This window comes from Pteronotus mesoamericanus, unplaced genomic scaffold, assembly GCF_021234165.1.
Source record: "Pteronotus mesoamericanus isolate MK-2021 breed Mesoamerican mustached bat unplaced genomic scaffold, CSHL_Meso_final contig_220, whole genome shotgun sequence".
Taxonomy (NCBI): domain Eukaryota; kingdom Metazoa; phylum Chordata; class Mammalia; order Chiroptera; family Mormoopidae; genus Pteronotus; species Pteronotus mesoamericanus.
The window spans coordinates 5,968,792-5,985,236 of record NW_026555091.1 but is presented as its reverse complement, the minus strand read 5'-3'; the positions used below and the strand labels follow the sequence as shown (position 1 = coordinate 5,985,236).

General features: G+C 46.2%; 1 protein-coding gene across 1 annotated transcript in view; it reads left to right on the top strand.

Annotated features, from left to right (window-relative positions):
• The window catches only part of IMMP2L (inner mitochondrial membrane peptidase subunit 2), a 612,206-nt gene that overhangs the window by 31,319 nt on the left and 564,442 nt on the right, over window positions 1-16,445 (top strand). The window contains exon 3 of the mRNA XM_054571369.1: window positions 1,112-1,248. Coding sequence (XP_054427344.1) covers window positions 1,114-1,248 — 135 coding nt within the window. The 5' untranslated portion in view covers window positions 1,112-1,113. The remainder of the gene's footprint in view (window positions 1-1,111; window positions 1,249-16,445) is intronic.

Genomic DNA, 16,445 nt, shown 5'->3' with positions numbered 1-16,445 from the left:
CTGCGCAAAGCGAGTGCACTCAGTGAGGGGTATCGATCGCTGGGGGAGTAGGGGAGTCCTGCTCAGTGGTTTTGTGCTGCGCGGAGCAGCAGAGAGCCTTGCCTGAGGGCGTGGGGCTTGTTCATTGTGATGGGAGAGAGATCCAGACGGGCATTACCCATTAGTTATCTATCTAGTAAAGTGGCTTCTGAGGACAACCCTTCCTACTTTTTTAAAGGTCAGAAACCAACAGAAGTTCAAGGAGGGAAATAGTCATCCTCTACATCCCCAGCCTCTGGCATTAACCATTCTTAGCATTTTGATAAGACTGCTTTTTTCAGTCTCTCTATATGTTAATTATACAAGTGATATATGGGGGTTAGTTAAATAAGACAATAATACAAGTAATATTCTATTTTAAATATTTTTATGTGTATATAAATTTATATAAAAAATAGACAGTAGTGCTTAGTAAGAGTTTTTAAGTGATGGAGAGTGATTTCTCTCTCAGCCCTTTGGGGCAGTTACGGTGCCTCCATGGTGCCGGAGACCTGGGACCCTCCTGTTGTTCTGCCACCTTTAACTTTAATGGCTGCCCCTGCTCACATCACCCCCTCATTATCACAGGTATCATAAAATGGGCCACAGAAAAGGGATAGCATACTCCTTTTAAGGGCACAGTGTGGGAGCATGTCATTTCTGCTCATCCGCCAGTCATCAAACATGGTCACATGGTCACACATAGCTGCAAGGGAGGCTGGGCAGCCACTGAAGTGTCTCATTGAAACTTCTGTTACTGTGGAGCAGAATAGGTGTGAGGGTATGAGGAGCATATCCATTATGGTTTTTACTGTTTTTCTTCCTTTTTGGTTTGTGAGGAAAAATTTTCCACTACAGTTATCAAGTGGACTGCAGCTACTGGAAAGAGTTAACCAGAGTGAATGCATTTGCCTTTGGGGTTTTAAGTCAAATTTATCCCAGTGGTTACAAGGAGGAGCATGAAATATATTGAGAAGAAAGTGCTTCTCCTTAACTCAGTTTTTCTTTGGTTGCTTTTTTGTGTCTTCCTTTTCCCCTGTTTTTGATGTTTGTTTTAGACTTCATTTCATACTTGTTTTCTTTGTGTTTGCAGGCATGGCGCAATCTCAAGGCTGGGTGAGAAGATACTTCAAGGCCTTTTGTAAAGGCTTTTTTGTGGCGGTGCCTGTGGCAGTGACCTTCCTCGACCGGGTTGCCTGTGTGGCAAGAGTGGAGGGAGCTTCAATGCAGGTGACAACCCACATGCCTTCATTCTTACAGTACATGCTCCATTGTTTCTCAGACATTGGGGATGAGCTTTGTCTACCTCGGTTCTGAGCTGGGAGTGGGAGGGTTTTACAAAAACCTTGAACTGAAATTTAACTTTATGGATTTTCTTTATCAGGTGTTCCAGTAGAGTCATAATCAGAGGAGAGGCAGAAAAAAATAATTACCAGGTTTTTCTCTGTATCTTTAGTTTCTTCAAAGGAATTGTAAATGGGGATTTAAAGAAATTTTGCTAAATGACATCATAGTCTGTGGATATGGCTTGGGATTTTAAGACATTTTAATTAATCCCATTTGATTCCATACCTAAATACCTTTTAAAGACCAAAGTATTTTTGCAGATACAGGGTGGGTTTGGGTCAAATGTATATCCAGTAGGTAGAAAAGTTGAGGGCACTGGTTTCAGATAGTCTACTGTGTTCTTTAGGCATGGTGCTGACGGAAAAGTTAAAATGAGGAGCTTTGGAGTGGAGATTTCCAAAAGCTGTATGCAAATAGTCTTCTGGAATAACTTAGAGAAAGCATTATTGTTCTAAAGTAGATGTCTAAAACTTAGCTGTTTAAATACATTTATGCAATTAAGAAGAATTTGCATTTTGTTATATGGTTTGTTTTCTTCCATTATTGGCATGTTTTAAGTTCATGTATCATGCTAAATAGCTGTGTAAAAAAAATAAGTAAAATGACTGTATAAACTCCTAAGAGCTTATAATTGTACAGAGAATAAGCAGCGTGTGTGCGCGCATGTGTGTGAAAACTCGCTAGGGGACTAGACTCCAGCCGTGCGCAGTCAGCGTGCACTGGCCTTTCTCTGTATTCACTGCAGTGAAGACCAGCTCGCCTCCCGAGCGCGGGCAGTCAGTGAGGTCCAGAGACGGGTGCTCTTGGGCTGAAGCCGAGGGTCTCAAGGGGGCTGTCTGAGCATTGGCTCTATGTCTGTCATTTGATGGCGCTTGGGGCCTTCCGCTGGGCAGGGGACTCTGAGCCCACCCCTCGTCCCTCTGGTTCCCTCCATAGGGGTCGCCAGCCCCAAGCAAGCTGGTCACTCACTTTGAAAGCAAAGCTCTTTGACTGCAGGGTCAGCAGGAGGAGGGGGGTTCATGGGCGGGGGGGCTTTGTTCCCAAATGCAGTTTAATGCATTTAGCGCAGATTGGGTTTTACATTCCCTGCCTCCTGAGTTTTGAATACATTGCGTGCCCAGTGACGTCCTGGCAGCTGCATCATAGACCCAATCCTTAGGGAAGGCTAGACTTTCTTGGTTGAGATTTTGAAAAAAGACCTTCATATGAGACTAAAACGGCCTTGTCCCCTGCTGCCCAAGTCTAGGTTTGGTTCCTCGGGTCCATTTGACTCCACCCATAGGTATGTGACTCCTGGTAACAAATAACCACATTAATAATGATTTTCTCCAGTTTCATTAGTGTTGCCTTTGCTACACAACCATCACTCTCCTGAGATGGATTTTTCCAGAACGTGGCACCTCCTGACCTTGGGTCTGATATTCCAAAGGGTCATATGGCAGTCAGAGAATCTCAATCCTCATGTGCTCTGCCCAGTACTTACCCACTGAACCCCTATATTTATGGCTACTGTTAAGAGGAATTTTACTACATTCGCTAAAAAAAAAAAAAAAAAAAAAAAAGGCGATCGTCTTATCAAGAAAGTGTTAGTAGTGTCATTCTTAAACGTCGGTCTGTGGACTACTAGTAAGTTTGTGGCAGAGACATTAGAATTTCTTACAGTAGTCCCAGGAATTCAGATTTGCTACCTTGGAGTGTGATTACTATGTTACGTGGAATTTCCTTGGCTACTGGGTACAGAAAAACGGCTTGCATTGACAAAGATGCACAGGGGTTTATGGGAAGGCTCGCATGGACCCACGCAGAAGGCAGGATGGTGTGTCGTTGGGGACAGGAGACCCAGGTCCTTGGGTGCCACCAGGCCAATGTTGTCACTGCCTGAGTGGGAGCTCTCGTCTTGTCCTTGGGGAATGACTGTGACTGGGTCAGCTCAGGTCACATGCCCTGGCCTGTGCACACAAAGGTCGGCTTCGGCCAGCGTTGGACAAGGGCGCGCTCCATGCCCATGGCTCGGCTGAGTAAGAAAACGACAGTATGTATTTGAGTCCCATTGTTCTATGGGCTTTCAGGGTGACATAGGGGTGACAGTTCTCAGCAGAAGGGAGTGGATGCCATTTTCAGAATAAAAGGGGAAAGGATATGCTGGGAGGAAAGGACAACTATATGCGAGTTACCATTGTGACTGTACTTTAGGAGTTTTAGACTACTTCTAAATATAATAGGAAATGTATTTACAATTTCATTCATATCATTAAATCTCACTTAAAACCAGGAGTAGAAATTGCAGGAATGACATACGATTATTACTGAATTCAGCGTCTTTGAGGACATCTTTCCTTCGGCACAGCTCTGATGGACAGAATGTGCATAGACCATGGGGTTCAGCGGGATTTTGGACAAGCTCTGGAAACAGTCCCTGTCTTCACATTTGCCTAATGATGCAAAGGCGAACGTAGCCGGCAGGCTGGGTGGAGGTCTGTGGAGGCCCCGAGCATCCTGCGGGGCGCACACCTGCTTCTGTCGACGTGGAGGCCTGGCCTCGTCTCTGGTGCGTGGCAGGTGGCTACTCCACTGTGCGGGGGAGGAGTGTGCTCCGTGCCCGGTGATGTCTCCTTTACCAAGGTTCAAAAGTGTGAAAGAAAGGCAGAGAAGGGAGAGGCAAGAACAAAAAATAACAGAGAAGAAGAGGAAAAGAACAGAACGTGGGTGAGTTGGGTGACAGAGGGTGATGGAGAAGACGGGACCGCGGGGGAGAGAGCTGGGGAGAGAGGGACCAGGACCAGTGAGAAAGAGGCTTCGGACAGGACAGGGCTCCAGTGAAGGGGTGGACGGGCCCCTGGCGGGCCCCCCCTCGGATTTGTACCTTGGCTGGTGACACACGTGTGCTGCTTGTTTGTGTGGACAGCAGGAGCAGGGCCAGGCAGCCCCCCATTCTCCATCTCAGGATTCACGCAGGAAGCCACGGGCCCGTGGGAGGAGTCCACGCGTGTAGGCCGGCGGTCCCGAGCATCATTCGTTGCTGGATACTTGAGTTCACCTGTGTATTCAGGGCGAAAGATCATACCTAGTCTTTTCTGTCACTTCAACTATAGGAAAAATTTGGCGACTCAGGTCACTTTGGGGTAGGGACAATAATGAGAAGTGCTGGTAACCGTGACTTGGAATAGAGAGTCATTAACAAGTGGCTAAGAGGTGCAGCACACTCTTTGAGGTGCCACAGGGTGAATCAGACACAGGTTCTGCCTCCAGGGTGCTTTGACTTGAGCAGAAGAGCTTCTCAAATTACCGAGCCTGGATGGTGGATGTGCCTTCAGAGGAGACCGCCACAGGAGACATCGAGCTGGCAGGTGGATGCTTGGCCTGTGCCTGGCGGGGACATCCAGAAATGGAAGCTGGTTTGGTTCCGCACGCTGTTTTGGAGAATGGACACGGTCATTTTCATTTGGAACAGAGCGGTACCAGCGAAGATCAATATCCCGGAGCCCTGTCTTGGCTGGCCACCCTGTTGGCTTTTACTCTGACAGCAGCCCATGTGCAGATCTTTATTTCTTACCCACGAGTCTGTGGAGGGACTGGAGTCCCTTAGTCCATGGGGTTGCTTCACTCGGCGCCACCTGTCTCTCACTGTGGGGCCCGCCCTGGGCTGTGCTCTTCCCCCGGGTGACCGTGGGAGATGGGGGTGACAGGAAACACTCAGAACCTCTGAAAGCCCCACTGCCTCTCTTCTGCCCACATTCCATTGGCCAGAGGAGTCACACGGCCAGACCCAAACTCAGCAGGCTCGGGAGGTGGGTCTGACCCACAGGGAAGCCGTGGAAGGGGAGGGCAGGGCAGGAAGAACTGCAAATAGGCAAGTGCCTCCACAGCAGGCCCTGTGACTCCGAGGACGCGTGGTTGACCTCAGAGGAAACCTAAAAATTCTCTTTCACTTTTGAGTATACCTAGAACAACACTTGTCTTTGTCATTCAAAGCTGACAGAATCAGCTAGGCCGACACTTGAGCCACTGACTGCTGGAAGGGTCGATCCATTTGTGATGTCCTCTGGTTGGGATTTGCCTTGGGCCACTCGGGTTGTCTCTTTAGAGTGACTTTTCTGAAAGGTCATTCTGCAGCTCAGAGATGTGTTATTTAAGAAAACCCAAGGAATAGAAGATGGAATCTCATTAAAGGGGCATGTAATTCCTGTCCTTTGGAGCTTGTTGAATAGATACTGTTTTTGATGCACTGGAAACTGTCTTTGAATAACAAATTTTGCATAGGAGCTCTGTGTGTGTGTTTCACAAACTCAGTTGACTTAGGATTTATTAGAAGCTTGCTATCAGGATTCCCTCTTATAAGACATGATTCTTTACTTTTTAAACACTACTCAGTGGTTCTTTCTGTAGGCTTCCAACATTAATTTACAATTCACTGGGTATCTGGCCAGAAGGCGAGAGGGGATCAAATGCGGGGAGTCACAGCTAGTTGAAGGTAAATCATAAATGAAAATAAAGATTTTTAATAATATAATCCTATGGAAAATAGGAGTTTATAAAGCATTTGATTTCTAAAAATAGAAGCATGCCCACTCGCCTGGGCGAGAGGGCGGCTTTTCCGTGCCGCGCGCCCAGGGCGCTGGCACAGCTGCTCGGCTCGTGACCATCCACCGGCCGTGGCCGTGCCTCTCACAGGCGCGGGACACCCCTACGGGTTGCTGAATGGTTACTCTGAACAGAGCACATTTTTTTTTTTTTTTTTTAAAGAAGCACCATGTTACTCAACCTTAATTTAACTCGGGAAGTGAAGACTGATACGGCGCACAGTGGAAATTCCTGAGCAAATTCATGTCGGTGGAACGCCGTTATTCGAAATAGAAGTGTAAGGGCTTACAGAGGCTTTTAGAGTAAAAAGGTCCCCTGGGGGTCATTTAATGACCTGGCACCCTGGGTCACGGTTTGATTCCAGTCAGAGTAGCTGCCACAGAGTCCCCGGTTCTGGTCAAAGAGGCGTGCGTGCCCTCGATGGGCGCAGTGACGACTTAACTTCACAAGGTAAGAGAAAGACGTAATGGTAAGCACAGTGTCTGAGGTTTGCTGCAGTTGCTACGTAATTTTTATCTAGTGTACCATTTTCCTCTTCCCCTTCTGTACAGCCAGAGGGGACAATACCTGAATACGCTGCTACGCAGTGCTCTCTCGCCAGCTGCACCTTCAGAGAAAGACGCATGCAGAACATATTAGAGAGTTAGAGGGTGGGAGGGAACATAGCGTTTAATCAGCGCAGAGGTCTTTATTCATCAGCAGCACACACTCTCGCTGGTTCGCAATGGCCTTGACTTTCCCCGACCTGCAAATTATTCTGAAGAAACTGGTTTGCAATAAACCTCTTAGACTCCTACCTGGCTCTCTGTAGTCATTATCTTATTTCCCGCTGAGTTTAAAATTAAAAGTTCTGTCAGAAAAGCAAACAAAGAGTCTGATGCTCTCTCTTTCTCTGTCACATTTATTTATTCTATTTTATTAAAAAAAAATTGAAACCTACAATGGGCTTAATACTCAACAGTCACTATAGATCCTAACTATTATTTTGAATTCCAAAAAGCCAGATGCAAATAGACTCTCAGGAAAAGAGATAATATTGTGTTTTATGTGCCAGAATTTAACGCAGGCTTAGGGAGTGTTATGTTGCCTGCTGAGTCTGAACTTCCAAGATGCTGGGAAGCCCTGGGCATGCATCTCCTGGGGGGCCGGCTGCTCCGTGTTCTGACCCCCTCCGCGGGCTGAGCTAGCTTTGAACGCAGCCTGAAGTTCATGCTGAAATGCTTATTAGCTTCCCCCTGTGCTTTCCTCCCAAATTACCTTTGGCTCAAAAATCTCACCTGTGGTCTTTACCCTTTAAGATGTTACAGGTTTTGAGGTAAGTCTGCAGTCTGTCGTTAACAGAGAATTCAAATAGATCTGTTTGTATTTATAGCAGCCAACATTTGTGATGCAGAGATGGGCGGTGAGTGATGGCTTTCTAATGCTCCTCTGTGGGTTTCCCTCACTCCCTGGGCAGGATAAGGGGACTCTTTGGCTTTATGGCTGTAGCTAGGGCTCCATCTGTTATTTAGACACTGACTTCACCACGCTCTTTCTTTTTTTTTTTTTTAAATGTTGAAGTAATTTTAGACTTGAGGAAAGTTGTAAGAGGTTCACAGAGAACTCCCATGAGCTCTTGAGTCTGATTCACCAGTTTTCAATGTTTTGCTACGTTTCTTTTATTCTCTTTCTCTTTGTTTTTCTCTCCCTCTCCTTTCTCTGCCCCTCTCTGTCTATATGTAACATGTGTATCCATGTTTCCATGTGCATACACGTAAGTGTATGTACACACACACATGTTGTTCTGGAACCACCTGAGAGAAGGTTGCATGCATCCTGCCCCTTTAACAGATTCATACCTCTAAGACTTTAGATATTAGAACTCTCAGTTAAATGCACTTAGTGTAAAGAAATTAAAGAAGGAACGGAAAACAAGAGTACTTAAAATTGTCAAGCAAAGTACCATTTTTATCACTTGTGTTTCCATATTTTTTTTTAAGGTATAAAAATGATATTGCGGTCAGGTTAAAACATTCGTATGTAGTATGACTTTCATAACGTCTGCAGTGAAATACATAAGAGCTGAGATTTACTCCAAAGGAATGTGGGGGGAGGGCGAGGGGACTGGGGTTACAGACGAAGTACCACTGCCCTCAGATTTGTCACCCTCGAACCTCCTCATGGGTAACGTGGCGGGTCATTTCCTGTCCTGTCTGCTGGTTGACAGACAGGTTCACTGAGGAGTGATCTATAAACCAGCAAAGGTACCCACTGCGGGTGAGTTAAACTTGCGGAGTTGCACCAGGTCACCGATTAGCACGTGTCCCTCCCCGCAGCAAGATCCCCCATGCCTGTTGGTGGCTGGCCCTCCCTCTCATCTTTGCCGTAGGCGGCTACTGGTCTGCTAACTAGATTTGCCTTTTCTGGACGCTTTCGGTAGCTAGAACCACACAAGATGTGTTCCCTTGTGTCTGGCCCGTCTTACCATAATGCGTTTTGACGGTTACCCACGTTGTACCATCTGTCATCAGCAGGTCATTCCTTTTTCCTGCCCAACGGGACCCCACGCATGGACACACCCTGTTTTGTGTCTCTGCTCAGCAGCTGGGGACCGCTCAGGCTCATCCCACATGTTCGTTACTGGGAACGAGCCGCCGTGGACATTGGTGCACAGGCCTCTGTGTGGACATGTTTTCATTTCTCTTGGGCGGACACCTAGGAGTGGAATTGCTAACTTATAGGATATATTTATGTTTAATGTTAAAACAAATAAGCTGCTCCCCTGCCCCTGGGGGAGCGTGTGCTGACCAGCACCCTCGTGCTGCCTCCCTGTTGCCGGGTCAGGGGGCTGAAGGGTACATGGCCCATCTCACCGTTGCCAGGGGAGGTGGGGGTCCAGCTCCCCACTGTGCCCACTGGCACCAGGGTGCTGGCCAGGTTCCCTTTAGTATAAAACTGTTTCCTTCTCTGGTTGGCCACGCTTTCTGCGGTCCTTGGGCCAGGGAGCAGGCTTTTCTTCGGGCTTTCTTGTCATGCCTGTTGGTGGCTCCTGGCCGCAGGCCTTCCGGTGCCCCCTGACCTGCTCAGGGTATATGGGAAGCGAACAGGGTATATGGGAAGACCCAGGGGCCCCTCTACTGTGCCCTTCCCTAAATCTTAGGTCCCTGCCCCCGGGCTGTTTTCTTTCCCCCTTTAGAGTCTTCCTCGGTTTGCTCTTCCTATTGTGTTTTCAGGGCAGGCGGGAAAGCTGGTGCTGAGAACAGGGGCTCCGTCTGGGTCCTAGATGCTTTTGCCTTCCCTAGTAGTCACCTGTGACTGAGTTCTGGCAAGTATGAAAAGGTCGAAAAGTAATGACGTTTCCAGGCCTGGCTTATAAAAGCCTGCTCTGTGGTCCATGCGCTGTTTTCTCCTGTCTCCTGGCCGATGGCAGGGCGTCCGGTGGGGACCCTGAGGCCCTGGGCGATGGTGAGTCTACCGAGCGGAAAGCACCTGGGTTCTGCAGGGAGTCCACTCACTGGGCGTCACCCCAAGCTCCCGAGGCTCCTTCCACAGGTGGTCAGTCGGCTGTGTAACTAGACATTAGGACACCTCTCCTCTCTTCTCTGTCTCCTTCTTCCTTCCCGCAGGGCTCAGCTCGAGCTCTGTTCCCATCACACAGCTTTCCCTAATTCCTCCACTTACTTATTCGAAACCCTACAGCACTGCGTCCAACTCCCAGTGAGGAATCTTGTGCATTGTCCTCTCATCATTTCCCGGTCAGTGCTAACTCCTCTGCAGGAAAGGGACCGTCCACCTCTCACCTACCCGTTCACAGGGATGCCGAATAAATGCATATTAAATTTGTCCTCTGAATCATCGAAGTGCCTAAATAATTAAACCCTGCAGAAATATGATAAAATGAAATTACCATCATTAAAATTTTTTTCTCTGACTCTGAGGGCGTTTCTTGACTCTCCACCTGAAAACCCTCCAGCTCCTCGGTGGCTCTGTCCTGGCCTTCAGAGCAGAGACTTTTAAACCTGCCTGTCTGTGCATGACACACGCATTCCGTATACACCACCGAAACAAAAGCTTCCTGTAACGATAGTTACACCCTAATTACCGTCATTATGTGCAGTGCCCTCTGCTATTTTCTATTCTGGTCTCAACCCATTAAAGTGATTCTATAACTCCGCGCAGGCCGCGACCTGTAATTTGAAAAATGCTGCTTCATTGCTGGAGGGAGACTGGGGAGGCTGAGGCTGTTGCAAATGAGCTGTGACGAAGGGAGGTGGGCTTTTGATCTGGAATCCATGGCGGGGCCTGGCATTCCAGCCGCCAGCGCTCAGGGCCGCCCGGGGGACGGCCCGCGGTTCCGGAGTGCCCTCTGAGCCGCGTGGCCCTTGGGCCTCGTCCAGCATCGCCGCGTGGGGCCTCGATCCCGAGGGTTCCTGAGCCCTGGTCCAGGCCTGTGAACTTAGAGTCACTGCCGGGACCTGGGAATTTGCATTATGGCAAGCTATGCAGAGACATTTGAGAACCGTTTTCTTGACCGAGGGCCCCAGCGCTTGGGGAGGGCTGGTTGTTGGGGGTTTGCCACACGTGGGAAGTGCTTCGTGTGAAAAATCTTGATTACCTCGCTGTTTTAATTAAGCTTTTGAATTCTGACTCTTAATACCTTTTAAAAATACATATTTTATTCCCCATCCTTGGTCTATTAAGTTATTCATTGTATGCCTGTGCTAATTTTAGCTTATTTTATTGTTTCTAATATCTTACAGCAATGGCAAAATTTATAATTTTTTATTCTTCCCGCTGGTTTATAAGATTTGTTTTTATTTCTTTAGTTTTTAAATGCATATGCTGCATTTTGTAGCTTAAGAGTGTTATCCTTAAATTTTTTTTTTGTTGAGTTCATTTTCTGGCCAGCTAATGTCTTTCTCTCTCTTTTTTTAAAAAAATAAAAGTATAAACCATCTTTTATTTAAACTAAACATTTTAAACATTTACTTATTGATTTTGGGGGGAGAGCTGGGAAGGGGGGAAGAGAGAGAGAGAGATTTGTTCCACTTATCTGTGTATTCACTTATTGATTCTTGTATGTGCCCTGGCTGGGGCTCAAACGCGCAACCTTGGTGTATCTGAAGGTGCTCTAATCAACTGTCCTATGTGGCCAGGCATTTCTGCAGTTTTTAAAATGACCAGCGGGAAGCCCAGCGGGCCGGCAGAGAGACAGGCCCACGCCCCTCGCATGGGGAGTGTGTAGGGGTTCACCGCCCTGGCTCCTGGGGAATTGCAGCTCTTGGATGTATATGGCTTCCTCCGACGCTGGCCACGGCCATGTGACTTGCTTCAGCCCATGGGGCGTGGGCAGATGTTGCCCCAGGGGAAACCTGGTAAGCCCTTGTGCAATAGAAACGTGCAAGAAACCCAGGCTCTCCTGCAGTGGGCCACTGGGGACCAGTGAAGCATCCCGGCCCACAAGCCCCAGGTCAGTGCCTGGCGTGTGAGCAGGGTCCTCTCGGATTTTCCAACCCCACGTGACCCCCAGAGGATTGTAGCCCCATGAGTGACCTCACGAGAGACCAGCAGCGGCCCTGCTCCAGGGGGCGGAGGCCAAACTGCAAGCCTATGACCAAATAAGTCGTTGCTCTTTCAAGGCACAGTCTTGGAGTGGTTTGTTATGAAGCAATAGGTGACCAAAACAAAAACTGGCGTCATTACTGAGGTGCGGCCATGTACGAAATCCAATATGCATCATTGGTTTTGGAACGCGCCTGGAAACATGGTGAAGCGGTTATTGGCAAAGGCTGGACGAATGACACGCAAGTGTTAATGGAAGCGGGAATGGGGGCGAGAAGCTGCTATTGGAAATCAGAATGATGGTGGCCCACGCTTGATGACACTGAGACAGTTTTAAAAACCGTCACCAGCAGGAACTCGGAATGTACAAGAGGGACCCAATGACCTTGGGGCTCAGGCTTAGCAGATGTCCAGGCAGGTGGCCCCTTGCAGCGTTGTTCCCAGACCAGGTCTGGGAAAGGAGACATGAACTGAAAGCAGAAATGAGAGGAGAGAGAGGATGTCCAGGGATTTCGTGGTGGAAAATCAAACTGTTTGTTCAGTGGTGTCTCTGGCAGGCAAACAACGCTCAGAGCAAGAAGGGGGTGGGGCAGGGGGCGCAGTAAACATCAAATCTTGGCTGAAAGACCCTGTTAAGACCTCAGAAAGATGTAAGCTATGACTTCGCAGATCCTTTTTAGCTAGACAAATGAATTATAAGATAATAAGAACAATCTTAAGGGCTTTGTGCTGGCCCGATGCTTTCAAAGTACAGAAAGGTCTAGTCGGAAGAGAGACATGGATATTGTTTTAGGAGTAGTGGGATAAACCTCTATTCAGTGACTAGGAAGCCTACAAAGTTTTAAGGGAGGTGAGTTGGCTTATAATATAAGGGATGGTCAGATAAAAAAAAAAAAGCTTAAAAAGAGCCTGTCACAGAGTCAGAAGCCCAGAAGGAAGAGCAAGAGCCATTGGTGAACAGGGGTCTAGGAAACCAGCCCAGAGAACAGGAAAGGGCCCATCAGAGAGCACCCCTGCTTCGGGCCGGAGGCCCCGATGTGTCTGCTGCTGGACTGAGACCTGCTATGGACAAATGACCTCTGAGTCTCTCCTGTTCCTTACTCTGTTCTCGTCCCTGCCTTCCCATTGTATGTTGGGTGCTTGAGGGACAGATAATTTGTCTTTTTACTTTGTACGCCCTTTTTTTTTGGTCAGGAGGACACATCAGAGAGAAAAATGATTTCTTCTGGCAATGGAAAAGGACCTCCCAGTGGCTAAGAAAGCCTTACTCAGTTTTATGAGGAAGTTAAAGCTCCTTCAGTATATAGATGTGTCCATGAGGTTTATATTACATACAGCAATCTGCCCTGCTCTTATGTAGAAATGTTTATTTATGTCTTTTACACCTCATTAATTATACATGATCTATTCCTTGTCATGATTAATTTGAGCCATTAACTTGAACAGCTATCTCAATATCTGTTTTATTAGCAAGAAAACATCATACACATATTTAATAGTTGTGTCTTACAGTTACTGCATTATGGCATTGAACCAGAAAGTTTGTAGATTTTAACTTTCCAGTCTAGAGATCTGATTTAAGGAGATACTTAAACACTAAGGAACTTGCTGAAAAAGAAAGCATACTTTAAAAATATTTGTCATAAAAGGATATAAAATTAAGATACTTTTTCCTCTTAAAAATTTGCTTGTTTTTGCTCTAAAGCTTTGTATATTGCTTGGAAAAACTTGGAAAATATTGAAAAATACACAAAATAAAAATAATCTTTATCACCTTCCAGAATTAGTTATTTTAAAGATATTAAAATATAATACTAGTAAAATGTATTGAATGATCACTGTGTTCCCGATATTGTAGTATAATATACACTTTAAATATAATAATTTATTTACTATCACCCACAACCCTGTGATGAAGGTACCATTCATTAGTAAATCATTTTACAGATGAACAAATGCATCTTCATCTGTAAAATGAAAAAAAAAAAAAAAAAGCAGAGGGATTAATTTGTTGGAGACCATGCAGATTTAAGCCCAGGCTTTTGACTTCAACATTTGCATTTTGCATTTTGAAACCATTATCAATCCTTCTCATGCTTTTCTGTGCAATATTCCACCCCGGCAGTATTTTCTTTCTCTAAATAGAATCAGAACAATTTCTTTCATTGATCACATTTAACCTAATTTATTTTGCTAAACATATCCAAATATCCTTAAATATATTTCTGCAATGTGATTTTTAAATGGCTTTTACTATCAATATATCACATAGTTTCACCATTGCTAATTTAATCAGTGTCCTATCATTGGTATTCAGGTTGGCTCAACTATTCACCCATTATAAATAATATGTGATGTACATCTTTGTACATATTCCTGATTATTACGTTAGGATAGCTCTTTAAATAGGACATTTCTAGCTCTAAGCTTAGACCATTTTAAAGACCTTAGATACATTTTGGCAAATTACCTTTCAGAGAGTTTATAAAGACTTTTATTTGTACAGCAATTTAAGAGAGTGCCTGCAGACCTTTAATGTTTCACTGCACAGTACACAGGAAATACCACGAAAGATTAGGAGAATGAAAAATGAGCAACACACTATATTTTCAAGTCAAGTTAATAATGGTAGATGTTCATTGAAATTTTTATTTTATTTTTAAGTAAATTTATGATTTTTAAAACCTTATTTAATATTTAAAAAAATTTTTTATTGTTGTTCAATTACTGTTGCCCTCACTTTTCCCTCACCACTCCCCCTTCCCTCCCCTCCCCCACCTCCCACATTCGGTCCTGCCCCTCGTTGGCTTTGTCCGTGTGTCCTTTATGCATGTCCCTTGATGACTCTTGCCCTTCTTTCCCCTGTTTTTCTCCTCCCCCCACCTCTGGCCACTGTCAGTTTGTTCTTGATTTCCTTGTCTCTGGTTCTATTTTGCTTGCTTGTTTGTGCTTGTTTGTTCTGTTGGTTAGGCTCCACTTATAGGGGAGACCATATGGTATTTGTCTTTACCCCATGGCTTATTTCACTCAGCATACTGCTCCCCAGTTTCACTCATGCTTTCGTGAAAGGTAGGAGCTCCTTTCTTTCTGCTGCTGGTGTTCCATCGTGTAAATGTACCACAGTTTTTTTTATCCAGTCATTTACTGATGGGCACTCGGCTGTTGTAAATAACGCTGCTGTGAACATTGGGGCGCATAGGTTCTTTTGAATTGGTGTTTCAGTATTCTTAGGGTATAATCCCAGCAGTGGAATTGCCAGGTCAAAAGGTAGTTCTGTTTTTAGTTTTTTGAGGAAGAGTCCATACTCTTTCCCCCAGTGGCTGCACCAGTCTGCATTCCCACTAACAGTGCACTAGGGTTCCCTTTTCTCCACATCCTCGCCAGCACTTATTTTTTGTTTATTTATCATGGCCATTCTGACCGGTGTGAAGTGGTATGTCATTGGGGTTTTAATTTGCGTCTCTGCTGGCTAGTGATGTTCAGCATCCTTTCATGTGTCTCTGGGCCCTGTGTATGTACTCCTTGGAGAAGTATCTCTGGGTGCCGTGCCCATTTTTTAATTAGATTGTTTTTTTTTTTGGTGTGGAGTCATGTGAGTTCTTTATATATTTTGGAGATCAAACCCTTGTCTGGGGTATCATTGGCAAATATATTTTCCCATATGGTTGGTTCCCTTTTCATTTTGCTGCTGTTTTCTTTAGCTGTGCAGGAGGTTTTTTTTTTTTTTTAACTTGATGTAATCCCATTTGCATTTAAAATTTTATTAATGTAGCTTTAAAGGCTTGCTTTTCAACGAAAAATTAAGAAATTTAATATCTCCAAAAATACAACTTACTTTCATGTGAGTAAAATTTCATGGAGAAATATCAAAAGGAAGATGAAAACAGTCACCAATGCTGGAGAACCACAGGACTGTAAATAAGAGGATGAGATTAGAACAAAGTTTATTTCCTGACTAAAATGTGATTAGGCCCACATTTGGATTTTCAAGGGGGAAGGAGCCGAGGCGAAGCACGATGCCCGGCAGAGGTGGGACCCCGCGGGTTGCAGTGAGGAAGGGGTGCACCAGGGACCGTGTGGACGCGGCCCTGCAGCCTCACGCCCGCTGGGAGGGCACCCTTCCCCTCCGACGGCCCTCAGGTCAGACGGTGAAGAACAGCGCTCCGTCCCGGCTCGTGTGGGCCCTGCCCCAAGGCTCGCATGCGAGCAGACGGAGGCTGCCAGGACTGTCTGGTCGGGTAGGGTGACCCGTCTAGGACAAAGCTCTAAGGTGACTCCGGGCAGACGGTTCCTAATGGGAACTTGATGAGACGGCCAGGTGCTCCTGAGGGGAGGCTGTGGGAGCTGGAGCAGGTGTGAGGAGCCCGTTATTCCATACTTATTAATGATGTGCTAGATGTAACTGGGGCTTGGTAAGTCTAAATTTCCTGAGCTGCTTTATGATTTGAATTTCCTCCTTTTAGCCTTCAAGTGTACTGTGTGTGCGACGGAGGGTTTTAGTCACCTTGCCAGGGGAGGGGCCCTCCAGTCAAAAGCTGGAGTAATTTTTGATTTAGCCGGATGGTCATTGTAAGGGGTCAAGTGTTGAGGGCTCAGGGTAATAAACACCCTTTACCTGGAAGGGTCGCCCCAGTTCCAGCTACAGCCGGTGCAGCCTTCAGTGCAGCTCGTGGCGTGGGATTGCGCCGACCTAGTGAGACAAGGTCAAGGGTTCCAGACGCCATGCAAATGGTGGGCCCCGAGCAGCTCGGGAGGGGAGATGGTGTTTTAGACCACTTTAGCCACAATCTATCCCAAGCGTGGCGTCTAATACTAATGATTCTATCATCAGAATATACGTTTATTTTAACCGTACTTCACGCTTCCCGGACAGCGCTGCAACGGTAAAGACTTTGAAACAAATAGTGCAATTTCAGTTTGTTGTCTTACTTTTAAACTAATAGTCCCCCCGCACCGCC